Source organism: Hypanus sabinus, chromosome 10 (genome assembly GCF_030144855.1).
Source record: "Hypanus sabinus isolate sHypSab1 chromosome 10, sHypSab1.hap1, whole genome shotgun sequence".
NCBI lineage: Eukaryota > Metazoa > Chordata > Chondrichthyes > Myliobatiformes > Dasyatidae > Hypanus > Hypanus sabinus.
The window spans coordinates 110,353,690-110,373,828 of NC_082715.1; the positions used below are offsets into that span (position 1 = coordinate 110,353,690).

At 41.7% G+C, this 20,139-nt stretch overlaps 1 protein-coding gene across 1 annotated transcript in view; it reads left to right on the forward strand.

Moving 5' to 3' along the window:
• The window catches only part of LOC132401347 (dynein axonemal heavy chain 8-like), a 674,688-nt gene that overhangs the window by 187,508 nt on the left and 467,041 nt on the right, over positions 1-20,139 (forward strand). The window contains exons 25-27 of the mRNA XM_059983476.1: positions 5,751-5,944; positions 9,580-9,706; positions 18,183-18,418. Of these exons, the coding sequence (XP_059839459.1) occupies positions 5,751-5,944; positions 9,580-9,706; positions 18,183-18,418 (557 nt within the window). The remainder of the gene's footprint in view (positions 1-5,750; positions 5,945-9,579; positions 9,707-18,182; positions 18,419-20,139) is intronic.

Consider the following 20,139-nt stretch of genomic DNA (forward strand, 5'->3'; position numbering starts at 1 on the left):
CACTGTCAACTTGTGCAGCAGCTTTGAGTGTCCTATGGACATGGACCCCAAAATCTCCCTGATCCTGCACACTGCCAGGAGTCATACCATTAATATTATATTATGTCTTCAAATTTGACCTACCAAAATGAACCACATTACACTTATCTGGATTGAACTCCATCTGCCACTTCTCAGCCCAGTTCTGCATCCTGTCCATGTCGCACTGTAACCTCTGACAACCCTCCACACTATCTACAAACACCCCCAACCTTTGTGTCATCAGCAAACTTACCAACACACCCTTCAACTTCCTTATCCAGGTCATTTATAAAAATCACAAAGAGGAGGGGTCCCAGAACAGATCCCTGTGGAACACCACTGATCACTGTCCTTCATGCAGAATACAAACCATCTACAACCACCCTTTGCCTTCTGTGGGTAAGCCAATCCTGGATCCACAAAGCAAGGTCTCCTTGGATCCCGTGCCTCATCCTTATCAAACGCTTTACTGAAATCCATATACACTACATCCAGTGCTCTACCTTCATCAATGTGTTTTGTTACATCCTCAAAGAATTCAATCAGGTTCTTAAGGCATGAACTGCCCTTGACAAAGCCGTGCGGACTGTCCCTAATCAGATTATGTCTCTCCAAATGCTCATAAATTCTGCCTCTCAGGATCTTCAACAACTTGCCCATCACTGATGTAAGACTCATGGTCTATAATTTCCTGGGTTATCTCTGATGCACCATCAATAACTCACTCTGAGACGTAAGGCGAGATATTGGCTTTTATTGACTGGAAGAAGGAACCAGGAGTGAGTGACCATCATACTATGTCCTGGAGACTGAGAGGTCGAGCATAGGCCTCAGATTGCCTTTATACAGGGGTTTGTGGGAGGAGCCACAGGAGCAGTCAGCAGGGGGCATGTCCAGACAGGCACCACAATCTCTACTCCCTTTCTTGAACAAAGGAGCAATGTTTGCAACATTCCAATCCACTGGTACTTCTGCCCCTGTTGATACAAAGATCATTTCCAGAGGCTCAGCAATCTTCTCCCTCGCTTCCCACAATAGCCTGGGGTATATTTTGTCTGGTCCCAGCAACTTATCTAACTTAATACCTTTCAGAAGCTCTAGCACATCCTCTTTCTTAATGTCTATACACTCGAGCATTTCAATCCACTGCAAATCATCCCCACAATTGCCAAGGTCTTTTTCAAAGGTAAATACTGAAGCAAAATATTCATCAAGAACCTTCACTACCTCCAACTCCATGCACATATTTCCACTATCACACTTGATTACTCCTATTCTCACATAGTTTGTCCTCTTGCTCTTCACATACGTGTAGAATGTCTTGGGGTTTTCCTTAATCCTGTCTGTCTAAGCCTTCTCATGGCCCCTTCTAGCTCTCCTAATTTCATTCTTGAGCTCCTTCCTGCCACTCTTGTAACTTTCTAGAGCTCTAACAGTACCTGGTTTCTTGAACCTTTCATGAGCTTTTCTTTTCTACTGAACTAGATTTTCTACGTCCTTTTTGCACACCATGATTCTTTTACCCAACTATCCTTTCCCTGCCTCAATGGAACATACCTATGAAGAGTTCTATGCAAATGTTCCCTGAATATTTTCCACCTTTCTGCTGCGCATTTCCCTGAGAACATTTTTTCCCAATTTATGTTCCCAAGTTCCAACCTAGTAGCGTCATATTTCCGCCTACCCTAATTAAATGTTTTCCCAAATTGTCTGTTTCTATTCTTCTCCAGTGCTGTGGTAAAGGAGATAGAGTTGTGATCACTACCTCCAAAATGCGCTCCTGCTGAGAAACCTGACACCTGATGAAGCTCATTTCCCAACACCAGATCAAGTATAGCCTGTCCTCTAGATGGCTTATCTATATATTGCATCAGGAAACCTTCCTTAACACGCTTAACAAACACCACTCCATCTAAACCCCATGCTGTAAAGAGATGCCAGTCAATATTAGGAAAGTTAAAATCACCCATCACAACAACCCTATTATTGCACCATTCCAGAATTTGCCTCCCTATCTGCTCCTCAATATCTCTGTTGCTATTGGGGGTCTATAAAAACACCCAGTAGAATTATTGCCCGTTCCTGTTTCTGACTTCCACTCACAATGTCTCAGTAGACAATCCTTCCTTGACTTCTTCCTTTTCTGCAGCCGTGATGCTATCCCTGATTAGCAGTGCCACTCCCCCACCTCTTCTGCATCTCTCCCTGTCTTTTTTGAAACATTTGAAGCCTGGAGCTCTCACAGCCATGCCTGCCCAGGTCATCCAGTTCTCTGTAATGGCCACAATATCTTAGTTCCACATATTGATCCACGCTCCAAGTTCATCTGCCTTGCTCATGATAATCCTTGCATTAAAATAGACACAACTCAAACCATCTGACTGAGTGCTTCTTTGCTCAATCATCTGCCTATCCTTCCTCAGAAACCCCCTACAAGCTGTCACTATTTGTGCGCCAACTGCCCCATCCTCTGGCTCTTCACATCAATTCCCACCCCCTTGCAAATGTAGTTTAAAGCTTCCCCAATACATTAGCAAATCTCCCTCCTGGAGTATCAGTTTCCCTCCAGTTCAGGTGCAACCTGTCCCATTTATACAGATCATCCCTTCCCCAGAAAGTGTTCCAATAATCCAAGAACTTAAAACTCTGCTCCCTGCACCATCTCCTCAGCCACTTATTCATTTGTGCTATCTTCCTGTTCTGACCTTCACTAGCTCATGGCACCAGGAATTATCTGGAGATTACCACCTTGGAGGTCCTGCTCTTCAGCCTCCTTCCAAACTCCCTAAACTTACTGTACAGGGCCTCTACCCCTCTTTTGCCCATGTCATTGCTACCAATATGTACCATGACCTCTAGCTGCTCACTCTCTGCTTCAAGAATATTCTGCAACTGCTCAGAGACATCCTGAACCCTAGCTCCCAGGAAGCAATACACCATCCTGGAGTCTCTTTGGCTGCTGCGGAATCTCCTATCTATCCTGCTAACTTTTGAGCCCCTGATGACTATTGCTCCACCTGACTTCACCCTACTCTTCTGAATCTCAAAGCTGACCACTGTGCTATTGGTTTGGCTGCTGCTGCCTTGCCCAGAGAGGTCATCCCCCACAGCGGCACCTAAAGGGGTATTCCTGTTGCTGAGGAGAATGGCCACAGGGGGACACTGCACTGACTTCCTTCTCACTTTACCTCTCTGTGTTCACTCATCTACTCTCTGAACTCTGAATTCTGCATTCTGTGTGTAACCATCTGCTCAAGAGTCTTATCTATCAAATGCTCTGCTTCTGGGATGATCCTAAGTTCATCCAAGTGCAGCTCCAGCTCCTTAATGCAGTCTTTCACGAGCTGGAGTTGGCTGCACTTCCTGCAGGTGTAGTCATCAGGTTCCATGAATTCCCACATCCCACAGGAGGAGCATTCCACTGCCATATCTGCCATCCTGCCTGCACTGTACAATGAACAACAAAGAGCTAGTCCTCTAACCTGTTTCTTTGGTCTCACTTTGCTGTCGAAGCCTCTTGAGTGAAAGGCTGATGCTTCTATTCTCACCACTGGCCTACTCCTAACAATGGCCACCCTGCTTGCCCCATCTGAACTATTTAATTTGCAGTGCTCTACTTCCAATGCTGATTGGACCTCTGGAATATCCGAACGCCTGTGAAGCTCTCCTTTTACACAAGCTTTGCTGACCTGCAAGTAACCTCCTCGAAGTGCTCTGCTCCCAGTGCTGACTGGACCTCTGGAATTTCTTCTGTTTTATTCTGGATTTTGCTCTGCACTGCCTTCTTTATGGCTAATTCTGGGGCAGGGAATGCTCCAAATCAAACACAAATTTGAATACATCATGCAACCTTACCACCTAATCGTATGAAGATGTGGTCCATTTTTCCAGTCCTTCATTCTGCTTTAGGATATGTTGGCAGTATTTATGTCCATGTCCTTCAAGCACGTGTGAAAAAATTATGGAAATGGCACTTACAAGATTAATTTTTATGTACAATAAACCTCATTCTAAAGGTTCCTTTCAAAGATCAAATTTCTTATTTTATTATTTAGATTGGAAGGGCTTTGGAACATCTGTGGCAGTGATGGAAACTGGTATGTGTTTCATTGAAGAATTCTTGTCTATGCATATACACTTAAGCAGAATGGTTTCTGTTCAATAACTCTCTCAGCAAGTCAGGCAATATGGAAGGGAATAAACAGTTGATGTTTTGGGCTGAGACCTTTCATCAGGACTGGAAAGGAAGTGGGGAAGAAACCAGAATAAAAAGGTGAAGGCAGGGGAAAAGGTACAAGCTGGCAAGTGAGGGGTGAAACCAGGTGAAGGGGAAAGGGACTAGGTGAGTGAGGGGAGGAAGAGGAGGCCACTCTAGGCACACCGGATATAGTAGGTTACCCTGACAAGTGTTGCCTCACCTGGTAGGACTGTTTGGGGCCCTGAATGCTAGTGAGGGAGGAGGTGTTAGGGGCAGGTATGGCACTTGACCTGTTTGCAAAGATAAGTGCCAGAAGAGAGATCAGCAGAGATGGATGAGTGGACAAGGGAGACACAAAGTGAGTGAACCATATAGAAAGCAGAGAATGGGGGAGGGGGAAGAAAAGATGTGCTTGGTGTTAGGGTCCCATTGTAGATGGCAGCAGCTACAGAGCATAATATGCTGGATATGGAGTCTGATAGGGTAGTAGGTAAGGTAAGGAACATTTGATGGCTCTGGGTCTTACTCACTGGAATTTGGAAGGATGGTGGGGGAGGGAGCTCATTGAAACATTTTGGATGTTGAAAGGCCTAGAGAGAGTAGATGTGGAAAGGATGTTTCCCATGGTGGGAGAGTCTAGGACAAGAGGGCACAGCCTCAGGATAGAGGGGCATTCATTGAAAACAGAGATGCAGAGAAATGTCTTTAGCCAAAGGGTGGTGAATTTGTGGAACTTGTTGCTACAGGCAGCTGTGGAGGCCAGATCATTGTGTGTATTTAAGTCAGAGGTTGTCAAGTCCTTGATTAGACAGGCATCAAAAGTTACGGAGAGAAGGCTGGGAAATGGGGTTGAGGAGGAGAGAAAAAAGGATCAGCCGTGATTGAATGGTGGAGCAGACTCAATGGGCCAAATGGCCTAATTCTGCTCACATGTCTTATGACAAGGGAAAGCTTATATTGCTGTTATGGCTGCAGTGGGATGAGATGATGGTAGATGTGCAGGAAATGGAGATGCACATGAAAGCAGCTTTGATGGTGGTTGAAGGGAAACCTGATTCTATCAAGAGGAGGGTATCATACTTGTTCTGGAATGGAAAGCCTCAAAATGAGAACAGATACAGTGGAAACAGACAAATTGAGAAAAAGGAATCACATTTATACAAGTGACAAGGTGAGAAGGGGCATAGTCATGATAGTGGTGAGAGTTCCTACAAACTAATGCACAGTTTTATAGTACTTTAGTAATATTGGTAGTGTTTTAATTTGTTCTGTATTTCATTTAAATACATAATTTGTTACTCAGTTAAATGGTAGTTTGGCTTTTTTATACCTATTTAATTTTCATGAGCTTTCATGAAACTTCAAATAATTGGAACAGCCACTTAATAGGGACAAACGTACTAGTCCCAATTAATTGGAATCCATACCTATACATAAATGAGTGTGTGTGCACGCAAGAGCAGCATTGTGAATACTGTAAAAATATTAATTTGTTATGATTAGTTTTTCATAAATTTATTCTCTTAAACAGAAACAAGTGAAACAAAGAGTTTAAGGAAGCCAAAGAATTTTTATCACAGTGTGGCAGAACATAAAGATGTGACCAAATTAGTCGCTATGTTGTCTGCTTCGGTAGGCATTATAAAAAATGCAATTATGAGTATACAAGAAAAGTTTCAAAAATTCAATAAACTGTGGTTGCAAGACAGAGATCCAACAGTTAAGGTATAGTAAATATTTGTGACTATCCCCTCCCTCCTATTTATGACAAGCCTCTTGACTTGTAAAACACTTTGGTTAACATTTGTTCCTCTGCTTTTTTTTCTCATTTTGGGGATTAGGTAGGAAAATAAAGCTGTGGCCTAGATCAGCTTAACCATGACCTTATCTATTGTCAGATCAGGCTGGAGGGTCCATGTCAATTTCTCTGCTCTTCTGGCCTACACTTGTGTTTCTGTGCTTTTAATGGTGGTGGCATTCAGCAACCCTGTTCGGAGAACAGGTGGAAACAAGAGTTACATGGTATCCCTTTTATACCTAGCATATGATGCTAGCTATAGTTGTTTACTGAACAATATGCAGTAGGACATTCAAGTTTCTATGAGATCATAAATTTCTTTATTCAGTTGATGAACTTTGGATTCCAAGACAGCAGATGCTCTGAGAGAGACTGACGGAATTACAAGACATGCAAGGCAATGGGAAAGAGTAGGGCTTATGATATTAATCAGTTATAATCATACTGAGTGACACAACATGCTTGGAGACAGTTTGACCTACTGTTATTCCTATTTTCTAGTTTCCAATGAATAAAAAGTAAATTGAACCCTCTGAGTGACGATGACAGAGCTTCTCTCATGGTCATCCAGGACTTGACCTTTGAGAAGGAGGTTGAGCTTCAGGAATAGCTCAGACTTGATGTAAACATGAAAAGGCCATTTAATCATTCATACCTACTCCACCTTTCATTAACATTGTGGCAGGTCTTTTATTTCAGCACCATTTTCTAGCAGTAATTTCATTTCTTTTGATTTAATTTTTATTTTTTTTCATTTTAAAGGAGTAAAATCAGACTCTGTCTTGAGCATACTCAGTAGTTCAGCATTTATAGCTCTTGGGTAGTGAATTACAAAGCTTTAGTATCCTTTGCTGAAGACATTCTTCCCACCTCGGTACTGAATAGATGACTCCTAGAGTACGAAGGAGCCAAGGAGCTGTGAGTGCAGGCCTTCAGTGCTTGATTGTGGCAAAACCCCACATGCTGGCAAATCCCATGTGCCTTCCCAGTATCTGGTTTTCTGTTAGTTAAAGCCTTTAATGCTACACAAAGTTGATGTCTAAAGGTAGCAGTGGTTTCTGTTTTCTTGTACAACTGAGATGTGGGCAGTCTATTATCAGCCACCTCAAAGCACAGACGTATCACCAATGCAGTGTTCACAAAATTGTCATGGCAACAGATTATCGGGCAGAAGATATGATTTAAGGCTATTCTGAGTGCTTCTTTACTAAAATACAATATCCATAAAATATTGAAATAAAAATTGAAAATGCTTGACACAATTAATAGATCAGGTAGCACCAGTGGAAAGAGAAACAGAGTTGGCATTTCAGGCTGGGCTGCCTATTCCTGTGGTTTGGAAGTACATTCTATACGAAGCCTATTTAGGGTGTGTAAACCTCTCACACTTCAAAATGTACCTGCAAGTTAAAGTACAACAGTTCCATTGAAATGATGGGGAAAAGAAGTTGAGCTTACTTTCATTTAATCAAGTTAACATACTTACAACAGCAGCACCCAAATGATGACATAAAGACCTTAGACAATAAGACATAGGAGTAAAATTAGGCCACTTGGTCCATTGAGTCTGCTCCACCATTTTATCATGGCTGATAAATTTTTCTTCTCAGCCCCAATCTTCTGCTTCCCCCCCACACGACCCCCTGTATCCTTTCATACCCTGACCAATCAAGAATCTATCAACCTCTGCCTTAAATATACATAATGATCTGACCTCCACAGCTGCCTGTGGCAAAGAATTCCACAGATTCATCACTCTCTGGCTAAAGAAATTCCTCCTCATCTCCTTTTGAAAAGGACGCCCATTTATTCTGAGTCTGTGTCCTCGAGGCTTAGACTCTCCCATTGTAGTTTACATCCTTTCCACATCCACTCTATCAAGACCTTAAACCATTTGATAGGTTTCAATTAGGTCACCCCTCATTCTTCTGAATTCAGCGACAGACATCCCACTTCCCCTGAAAGTTCCGGGATTCTCCTGCATATTGATAGCAGCTCACTGACAGCTGCAAATTAGATACAGTATCCTGGAAACCGATTTTTTTTTTGTGTGAGGGAGCGTCCTGATTGGTCTATCTTTGTGCTAAGTAGACGTATCAGTTTTCTCTGTGGGCGGGCTTTATGGTCGACCTTAAAAATAATGACAGTGTTGCTCGCTGCACTGTTTGCAACAGTGACTTTTCTATTGCCCATGGTGAGTTAAAATGTAAAAGACATGTTGAGGTGCGTTTAACAGGTGTCATTTGTTCATTACCATAGCTGTTCTATGGTTCTATTCAGTGGGACTAGGCAGAAAAATGGTTTGGAACAGCCAAGAAGGGCCAAAAGGCCTGTTTCTGTGCTGTAATGTTCTATGGTTCTAACGTTATTTAACCTAGCTGGCTAGCTGCTAAGGAGCTACTCTATTGATGTCCTACATGATGAGGCCAAACTCCCTGTAGACTTGCTTAAAGTTGTAATAGAATAAAACAACTCCATGACAAAATAATATAAGTACATATTTTAATGTCACATTTTCTGCATGTACCAAACTTGCTTTACAGATTAGACAAAATCACTAAACAAATTTTTATTACGTACACCCTTGGAGGTCGACCAGGGAGTGGGGTGGGTGGGATATGGGAGGGCGGGGGTGCTACCTCCCTGAAATGAGCTTTTTCAGGGTGGGATGTCTGCAGTGAAGCCAAACACACTTCACATGACAAGCCATTCAATCCAGGAATCATTTTTGTGAACTTCCTTTGAGCTGTCTCCAGTTTCAACATATCCTTTCTAAGATAAGGGGCCCAAATCTGCTCACAATACTTCAAGTGAGTCCTCACCAGTGCCTTATAAAGTTCCCTGCTTTTATATTCTAGTCCTTTTGAAATGAATGCTAATATTGTATTTGCCTTCCTCACCACAGACTCAACCCACAAATTAACCTTTAGGGATTCCTGTGCCTTCCAAATTGTTTCCAGAAACTCCAGCCATTGCTGCCCTACCATCATCCCTGCCCGCGTTCTTTTCCAATCAATTCTGGCAACTCCTCTCATATGCCTCTGTAATTCTCTTTATTCCACTGTAATACTGATACATCTGACTTCAGCTTCTCCTTCTCAATTTTCAGGGTGAATTCAATCATATTATGATCACTTCTCCCTAATGGTTCTTTTACCTTAAGCTCTTTCATCAATTCTGATTCATTACATAACACCCAATTCAGAGTAGGTAATTTACTAGTGGGCTCACCTACGAGCTGCTATAAAAGGCATCTCATAGTCATTCTAGAAATCCCCCTCTTGGAATCCAGCACCAGCCTGATTTTCCCAATCTGCCCGTATATTGAAAATCCCGATGATTATTGTAACATTGCCCTTTCGGCACACTCTCTTTGTAATTAGTTGTAAGCCAGATTTGCAATGGAGTCTGACCCTGGTGCCATGGCAGAAGAAATATTGTGGCCCAAGGGCAGGCAATGGATATCTCGGGCAGTGGGAATCCTGTGATTTTTTTTAAAGCAATCTGCAAGTTACACATTTTCAAAAAGTAACATCAGAATTTTTTATCATTTTTTCCATAGAAATTTATAGAAGGCAACCCCAGTCTATATGAACTACGGACAAAAATAGAGTACTATGCCGCTCTTCAACAAGATATTGAGGAAATCAGTTCCACAATTACACTAGGTTTTATCGAATTGAATACAGGTAGGCACTAGAGCAGATTTATGTGAAAAATAATTAATCAATGCAATGTGACTAAAGTTTACTATTAACTTACCAATGAGGAACAAAAGTAACCTGAGCTGTATCCCCTCTTTTTTTTCTTAGACGGGATTTCAATTCCTGCTCATCTGTTTACTTGAGTGGAACTAAATCAGCTGTTTCCATCACTAACAAAAAAAAAAAGTTGTATGGATCCACACATTTACTTGCTGATTTAGTAACCATGATTTCTCATGCAAAGGGAAACTTAGTGCTGTTGTATCATTGCTTTAATTTCTTACTTCCCTTATGGACCTGATGGGCCAAATTGCCTTTTGAGGCCAGGAGTGAAAGAAAGGAGCTGGCCAAAGTTGATTGGAAGGGGACACTAGCAGGACTGATGGCAGAATAGCAAGAGCTAGAGTTTCTGGCAGCAATTTGGAAGAAGCAGGATAGATACATCCCAAAGAAGAAGTATTCTAAAGGCAGGATGATTCAGTCGTGGCTGACAAGGGATGTCAAAGCCAACGTAAAAACAAAAGAGAGGGTATATTATAAAGTGGAAGTTAGAGGATTGGGGAAACTTTTAAAAGCAGTGGATGGCATCTAAAATGCCATAAGCAAGGAAAAGATAAAATACAAAGATAATTATATCAAAAAAGACACTAAAATTATTTCAGATATATAAAGATTAAAAGAAAAGCGAGAGTAGATGTTGGACCTCAAGAAAATGATGCTGGAGAGGTAGCGGCTGGGGACAAGGAAATTGCAGATGATCCAAATAAGTATTTTGCATTACTGTTCACTGTGGAAGCCACAGGCAGTATGCTAGAAGTTTAGGAGTGTTGGAGGACAGAAGTGAGTATATTACTAGGGAGAAGGTGCTTGGGAAGCTGAAGGGTCTGGACATAGTTATGTCATCAGGAACAAATGGACTACACCTCAGAGTTCTAAAAGAGGTGGCTGAAAAGATTGTGAAGGCATTAGTAATGATCATTCTCGAATCACTAGATTCTGGCATAGTTCCAAAGGACTGGAAGATTGCAAAAGTCACTCTGCTTTTCAAGAAGGGAAGGAGGCAGAAGAAAAGAAAAGGCCAGTTATCCTGACCTCAGTGGTTGGGAAGAGGTTGGAGTCAATTGTTCAGGATGAGGTTTTGGGTACTTGGAGGCACATAGTAAAATAGGCCAGAGTCAACATAGTTTACTTAAGGGAGTATCTTGCCTGACAAATCTGTTGGAATTCTTTGAGAAAATAATAAGCAGGATAGATGAAGGAGAATCAGTGGATATTGTGTACTCGGATTTCAGAAGGCCTTTGGCAAGGTACTACACATGAGGCTGCTTTGCAAGATAGGAGCATGTGGTATTACAGGAAAGATACTAGCATGGATAAAGCATTGGCTGATTGGCAGGAGGCAAGGAGTAGAAATAAAGGGAGCCTTTTCTGATTGGCTGCCAGTGACTAGTGGTGTTCCGCAAGGGTCAGAGTTGAGACCGCTTCTTTCTGTGTTGTATGTCAATGATTTGAATGATGGAATTGATGGCTTTGTGGCCAAGGTTGCAGACAATATGAAGAGAAGTGGAGAGGCAGGTAGTGTTGAGGAAGTAGGGAGGCTGCAGATAGATTTAGTCAGATTAGGAGAATGGGCAAGGTGTGGCAGATGGAATACAATGTTGGGAAGTGTATGATCATGCACTTTGGTATAAAGAAAAAAAGCATAGACTATTTTCTTAATGGGGAGAAATTTAAAAATCCTTGGTGCAACGGGACTTGGGAGTTCTTGTGAGGGATTCCATAAAGGTTAAATTATAGGTTGAGTTGGTGGTGAGGAAGGGAATTGCAATGTTTCCATTCATTTTGAGAGGACTAGAATATAAAAACTAGGATGTACAGTAAATGTTGAGGCTTTATCTGTCACTGGTGAGGCTTCACTTGGCGTATAGTGAGCAATTTTGGGACCCTTATCTAAGAAAGGATGTGCTGAAATTGTAGAGGGTTCAAAAGAGGTTCACGAGAATGATTCAGTAAATGAAAAGCTTTATAAGGAGCATTTGATGGCTGTAGACCTATACTGCTGGAATATAGAAGAATGAGGAGGTATTCATCCTATTGAATGTTGATAGGCCTAAATGGAGTGAATGTGGAAAGGATGCTTCCTATAGTGGGGGGGGGGGGGGGGGGAGGCTTGGACCAGAAGGCACATTCTCAGAATACAGGGCCATCCATTTAGAATGGAGCTGAGGAGAAATTTCTTTACCTAGAGGGTGGTGTCTGTGGGATTTGTTGCCACAGGCCACTGAGGAGGCCAGGTTGTTGAGTGTATTTGGGGCAGAGGTTGATAGATTCTTAATAAGTCAGAGTGTGGATCAGCCATGATCCAATGGCAGAGAACACTCATTGGGCAAATGGCATCTTCCTGCTTCTGTGTCTTATGTTTTACGGATACAACCTTTCATGGTTTAATTATCACAGAAAATTAAATTTGTTTCATATCAAGGTGACTCCTCAACAAATAGTTATATATGCAAAGCATTGCTTGTATTACTTTCCCTTCAGAAAGGAAAGGCAGCGTCACTGAGTCAATATGGAATTGGTGTAATTTAAACTGAAATAATAAAAATTAATGATTATGCCTCAAGGAAATATATATATAACTGTGGTGAACTATGTATACCTGTCTGGACATGCCCCCTGCTGACTGCTCCTGTGGCTCCTCCCACAGACCCCTGTATAAAGGCGATTGGAGGCACTGCTCCTCCCTCAGTCTCCAGGATGTTGTGTGGTGGTCTCTTGCTGCTGATGGTGCTTTCTTCCAGCTAATAAAAGCCTATCTTGACTCACGTCTCCAAGAGTTATTGATGGTGCATCAATAACCAAAACATATTTTGGTCTTGGTGTTTTCTTGTAATTTTTTTCATTTATTCATTTTTTGGGAGAGGGGTATCCAGCAGGCCAATAAGTAATGACCATCCTTAATTGCCCTTGAGGGATTGAAGCTGACTCAATGGTCTGAACTGCTGGATTTCTTGTGGTGGAGGTACTTCATGGTACTGTTGGCGAGGAGTTCCGAATTTAGGGCTTGAAATCACGGCGATTTACATTAAATGTGAGTTATCTGGTACCTTAGAAACTAGAATTATACATTATCTATAATTTTAAGGACTCAGCCAAACTGACAAATTGTAGCCACTAGGAAGATCTAGGACCAACAATGGAGCTCTGCTGAAACAGAAGCAGGGCCAGTGGAAAAACAGATGAAGAAACTGCTGAGCCAGTGTCTTGGCAGCAATGAGAAAGTGGCCAGGCTGATATAGTGGAACTGCCAAGAAAGTTGCTATGCTGATGAAGTGACATCGGGAAGGGAACACCCAGACTGACAGAAGGATAGTGCTGAATGTTGCTGTGTTGGCAGAGCATTGAAGAGCAAAACTGAGACAGTGTTTGGAAAGCAACCAAGTCAATGTAAAGGACATGTTGAGTGAGGACCCAGGCTAATGGTGGGATAGTGTAAAGGTGCAACAGGGCTGAAAGAGGGATCTGTTAGGTGAAAGAGGGACTACAGAGGGAACTGTGGCTTTCCAGATGGTCAGCATTGAAAGGGTACCCAGTTGATGGGGGGACATGGTCAAGGAAGCAGACAGGCTGATGGAGGTTCAGTGGTGAGGGAGCACCTAGACTGATGGAAGGACAATGTTGAGGGAGCATCAGGGTTGACATAGGAATAGTGTCAAGTGGCCTGTCAGTGTGTTAAGGTTCATAAAGGGAACAGTGGCAACCGAATGCTTTACGGACATAAGGACATGTCAAGGGAGCATCTAGGCTCATGGAGGGAATACCTGGGCCTGCTCATGACTGACTGGATATTGGAAAAACATGCATCTGTTAAGCCCAGTGCATGAATTGGCAGCTTGGGTTCAACTTAAGAGAACATAGAGCTCCTGGTTTTAAGTTTCTATGGACCTTGTTAGTGAAAGGATTTTGTAGTCTGGGCCACAGAGTCAAAGAGCAAAATGGGATGGATACAAGCCCACTGGCCCACTCAGCTAGTCCAGTTTCCTGCGTTTGGCCTGGATATGATTGGCATGGTAGTGTAGCAGTTAGCATGATGCTATTGTAGCACTGGTTCAATTCTAGCGCTATCTGTATGTTCTTTCCACAACAATGTGGGCTTCCTCCGATTGCTCTAATTTCCTCCCACGTTCCAAAGACATACAAATTAATAGGTTAATTAATCACAGTGTAACAGAAGGGGCCTGTTTCCATGCTATATCTCTCAATAACAACAAAAATAAAAATAAATAAAAGCGAAAGTTGTAGAATAGGAGTAACCCATCTTGCCTACCTCACCAGCTCAAAGTTCAAGATAAAATTTATTATCAGAGTACGTACATGTCACCACATGCAACCCTGAGATTCTGTTTCTGCGGGCGTACTTAGCAAATCTATAGAACAGTAACTAGACATCAGGAACTGTTAACTAAACAATCTGTGCAAGTGCAGATAAAAAAATAAATAGCAATAAATAATGAGCATGAAATATCAAAATAACAAATGAATGTAGCTATCCCCTTTTGTTCAAGAGCCTGATGGTTGAGGGGTAGTAACTGTCCTAGAACCTGATGGTGCAGGTCCTGAGGCTCCTGTACTTTCTACCTGTTGGCAGTGCATAGTCTAGGTGGTGAAGGTCTTTGATTGATGCTGCTTTTGGAGCTGGTTGTGGATTACAGGAGAAATGGAGATGGACTAACCCCTATTGACATCAGTAGATCTGGGTTGAGAGGGTAAACAGCTTAAAGTTCCTCGGCATCCACATCACCGAGGACATCATGTGGCCTGTACATATGAGCTGTGTGGTGAAAAAGGCACAATAGTGTCTCTTTCACCTCAGACAGTTGAGAATGGGCTCCCGAATTTAAAGGACTTACAACAGGGGCACAATTGAGAGCATCCTTACTGGCTGCATCACTGCCTGGTATGGGAACTGTACCTCCCTTAATCACAGGACACTGCAGAGAGTGGTGTGGACAGCCCAGCATATCTGTAGATGTGAACTTCCCACTATTCAGGACATTTACAAAGACAGGTGTGTAAAAAGGGCCTGAAGGATTATTGGGGACCTGAATCACCCTAACCACAATCTATTCCAACTACTATCACCCGGGAAACGGTACCGCAAGCTTAAAAGCCAGGACCAACAGGCTCGGACAGCTTCTTCCACCGGGCCATCAGACTGATTAACTCACACTGATTTGAGTGTATTTCTATGTTACACTGACTATTCTATTTATTATGAATTATTACAAATTACTATGCTTGCATTTTGCACATTTAGATAGAGACATAACGTAAAGATTTTAACTCATGTATGTGAAGGATGTAAGAAATAGTCAGTTCAATTCAATTTTCTATGGCAATGTTTCATGTAAATTTGTTCATTGGTTGCAAGGGCTTTACCTGTGATGTGCTGGGCCGAATCCACTACCTTTTGTAGGAATTTCCACTCAGAGGCTTTGGGTTTCCCATACCAGGCCATAATGCAGCCAGTCAGCACACTCTCCACCACACCACCATAGACTCCTGAGGAAGTAGAGTGTTGTTGTGTTTTCTCTGCAATTATATTTATATGATGGGTCCAGACAGGTCCTCTGAGATGGTGACATCCAGGAATTTAAAGTTAGTGACCCTCTCCACTTGAATCTTGAAGTTAAGTCCCTTAGATTTAGACAAACTTACCAATGGAAACAAATTTCCTGCTGTCTTATCTATCCTTTTCACAATTTTGTACTGCTTGTTTCTACAAGATTCCTTCATTCCCCTGACTCCAGTGAGTATAATCCCAGTTGACTCTCTCTCCTCATTGACTAACACCTCATTTTCTCGAGCAATGAAGGGCAACATTAGATTTACCCTCATGACAACCTGTTGCATCTCCAAAACAATCTTTTGCAATTTATGTTCAAGTACTCCCAAGTCCCTCTGCACAGTAATATTCTGCAATCGTTCATTGTTTTCCTCACCATGTGGATGACTTCATATTCTAATGCCAGAGCAGAACTTGAGGGGTTAAATGGCCTAATTCTTCTCCGATGTCCTGTCGTCTTATTGTCTTACATCATAAGACAAAGGAGCAGAATTCGGCTTTTCAATCCATTGAGTCTGTTCTGCCATTCCACCAGGGCCGATTTATTATTGCTCTTAATCCTATTCTCCTGCATTCTCCCCATAACCTTTGACGCCTTAACTAATCAAGAACCTATCAACCTTTACTTTAAGTATACCTAATGACTTCACCTCCACACTCATCTATGGCAATAAATTTCACAGGTTCACTGCCCTCTGCCTAAGGAAATTCCTCTTCATCTCTGTTCAAAATCAATATCGCTCTATTCTGAAGCTGTGCTCTCTGGTCCTAGACTCCCCCACTATAGGAAACCCTTCTCTATAAGGGTTCCTTTACTTTAAGCTCTCTAATCAAATCTGATTCTTTACACAAATCCCAATCCAGAACTGCCTTTCCCCTAGTTGGCTCAACCACAAGATACAGTACTCTAAAAAGGCATCTCATAGGCATTCTACAAATTTCCTCTTTTTGGATTCATCACCAATCCAATTTTCCCAATCAACCTGCATTTTGAAATCTCCATGACTCTCATAATATTGCACTTTTCACAGGCCTTTCCCATCTCCTGTTGTAATTTGTACCCCTCATCCTGGTTATGATTTGGAGCCCATCAGGTCTTTTCAGCCTTTCAGTTTCTGAACTTTACCCACACGGATTCTACGTCTTCTGAACTTGTGTTACCTCTTTCTAAGGACTTGATTTAATTTTTTTTTCACCAACAGAGCCACCCCATTTCCTCTGCCTACCTGCCTGTCCTTTTGATACAATGTGTATCCTTGGATGTTAAGCTCCCAACAATGATCTATGAGTTATTGCAACCATGACTCAGTGATGCCCACAAGGTCATACCTACCGGTCTCTAACTGTGCTGCAAGATTATCTTCGTTATTTCACATACCGCATGCATTCAGATGTAATACCTCAGTCCTATATTCATCCCTGTTGTTGATTTTGAACCCATGTTGCTCTTCAACTCATCCCACTGACTGCAGTTTTTTCCCAATAATCTGTCTGCTCGCCCTTCCTCAGTCTCGCTACACACTGGATCAACTTGTATACTGATTGCAGCATCTTCAGCCCCATTGCTCCAGTTTCCACCCCCTGCCAAATTAGTTTAAACCCCACCCTACAGCTCCAGAAAGCCTTCCTGCAAGGTTCCCCCTCTGGTTCAGTAACCCATCATTTTTGTACAGGTCACCCCTTCCCCAGAAGAGATCCCAATGATCCAGAAGTCTGATACTCTTTCCCTTGCACCAATTCCTCAGCCCTGCATCCATCTGCCACATAATCCTATTCTTACCCTCACTGGCATGTGGCAGAGGCAGCAATCCAGAGATTATTACTCTTCAGGTCCTGCTTTTCAGACTTCTAACTAATTCCCTATATTCTCTCTTCAGGACCTCTCCCTATTCCTACCTATGTCATTGGTACCAGTATGTATGCTCTCTTCCAGCTTCTTACCCTCTCCCTTTAGAATGATGTGGACCGGATCTGAGACTTCTCTGATTCAGGTACCTGAGAGGCAACAGTCCATCTCTGTCTTCACAGAGCAGGAATAAATGAATTATTGTTAGGTTGAGCAGCTATACATAATGGGGGTATTTCAGAGACTGATGTTGGGATCCCATCTTTACACAATAAATGATGTGAATGAGAGGATCATATATATTCAAATAAGCATGTTGCTGGCACAAAACAGGCTGGCAATCTTAGTTGTGAGAATTTTGCTGAGGCTATAAGTGGATGTACTCAATTTTGGTGAATGGGGAGGATGTGGCAACTGAAATATATGAAAAAATGTGAAGTTTCTCTCTTTGGTACAGAAATTAGAAACAATGGAAAATGATGAGCTTAGCAAGGAAGATACAACTTTAATAACTGAAGTCATAGAGAAAGTAGAAAATACAATATAAAAGCAAATTTAAGAAAAAATTACAGGTAAATCAGGAATAAGGGAGAATTAGTATAAAACAAGCATGATCTACAACATTTCCCTATAAAATCTAGTCCAAAAAAGTTGAAGTTTGTTGGATCTTTGCATGCTAAATGACATTTGAATAAACTTTAGAAGTGTTTTAATGTATAATTGCTTCTCTTTCATTCTTTTCCTCTTCAATTAACAATTTTTTTTATTGTTCTAATTACTAGGAATTCCTTTCATCAGCCATCTCACTATCTCATAATTTTAGCCTTGATATGAGTTCCTTCTCAGATACTGGCTGGATGAAATAAGTGGATGTGATTCTGCTGTAACCTCTACCAAGATTTGTGGCCTGAAATATTCTTTCTTTTTATACTAAATTACAAAACATGAGAAAATAACTTAGCTAATTTGTTACCTTTTCCCTACTCTAGAACCCATTAAAATGGCTCTTATGCTGGAGGCCAAAGCTTGGAAAATGATACTTTGTCGGTTCTTGAATGAACAGTACAAGGGAAAAATGTCAGAAATAACAGCTTTCATCAGTGAAGAAATGAAAAATTTGGCTCGACCAATTCAAGATTTGGATGATGTTAGATTTGCCATGGAATCACTAGCAGAAATACGAAATAATGAAATAAAATTGGATATGACTCTGGCACCTATTGAGGTATGTGCCATTATATTTCAATCATATCATCCAGTATTTCTTTCTGTTCATTTTCAGTAGCTTTTAGAATTAAAAAAAAAACATACATACTTCATATAATTAATGTTCTGTTGGCTTAGTTGAGTTCTTAACTGTGCATCTTAGCTTGAAAGAAGTGTTTTAATGCGGAGGCTGTTTTATACCTTTTGCTCTGCAAAAATTACGTAAACTAAGAGCTCAGAGCCATGGTGAAAGTGTAAATTGCTTCACAGTGCTGAGAAAAAATCTGACCTAATTGTTTGACTGGGGATGAACTGGTACTCAATAACATGTTCCTTGCCAGCCTTGGATAGTGCAGATGAGTCCCATGTGAGCTGCATGCCAGTCAGTAGATTGCAGACAACCTGGTCACAAGGGGCAGGGTAAAAGACTCTAAACCAGCCAATGTCCTGTTAAGCTTCCACCTGAAACCATCCCCGTGATTACAATCAGTCTCAGTGTTATTGGGTTGACAGTTGAAAGCTTACTTGAGGTTTGACCCATTGCAGACAAGAAACTTTTTCCTGAGTTTTTTCTTAAGACAGGAAAGGATGGAAGGACTTAGCAGTGGTTGAACAGAAGAAGGGACTGGGTGAAGTATAGGCAGATAAGAGGAAAAACTTGGAGCTCTAAAAGAAGAAGAAAAGGTAGGGAGAAATGGACCTGTGTAGTGGGAGAAAATGTTTTTAATAAGGATTGGAGGGAGAATGCTTGAGGGAAGATAGGAAGATGCCAGGGTGCCAAAAGAGAGAGACAGGGAAGATCAAGGTGGTGTTACCAGGAAAAGACTGGCCGTAGACATGGGTTTCTTCTGGGCACTCTAGTTTTCTCCCATAGTCAAAAGATATACAGGTTAGTCGATTAGTTGGTCATTGTAAATTGTATTGTGATTAGGTTCATAAGTGGGTTGCTGGTTGGCAGTCTTTATTGGGCCGGAAGGGCTAGTTCTGCACTATTTCTTAAATAAATAAATAAAATAATAATAAAGTATTGTGTTTTATTATGAAAAACATCCCGATTTATCAGTCTTATGAACACAAGGCCTCATGGCAAGATCCTTGAAGGCAACCTGATAAATTGTGTTCTTGTCCGTGTGAGAGTCTACTAGGATGACTTACTTACGTGCGTCATGGCTGTTGGGCTGACCACTGTCACTCCTCTATATGTCTACTAGGATGACTTACTCACGTGCGTCATGGCTGTTGGGCTGACCACTGTCACTCCTCCATATGTCTACTAGGATGACTTACTCACTTGCATCATGGCTGTTGGGCTGACCACTGTCACTCCTCTATATGTCCACCAGTCTGGTCATAAGATAACGGCAATAGCAAAGTACCTGCGAGAAAATAAATGTCAAAGTTCTCCATGACCTTCTAATGATAGCTCTTCTCAGACATTGCTTCATAAATCCAAGCTGAGAACAGAAAATAACTCAGCAGGAATTGAAAAATTTGCACTCACTGAAAGGAATAAGTTGGTGAATTTTTTTAATTGTAATTCATTTGTTGACATGAATGTCCTTGCCTCTATCCCACAGCAAGCATCCAATTCAACCTGGCCACCACCCCAGACTCACAGGGAAGGAAAGGGGGTCTATTTCAATGGAATAACAAAACAGTCTTGGGAAAAGATGATTTCCCTGCTGAAATTCTTAAAGTTGGGGGGATGCATATTTGGAGACAAATTTATAAAGATTTTTT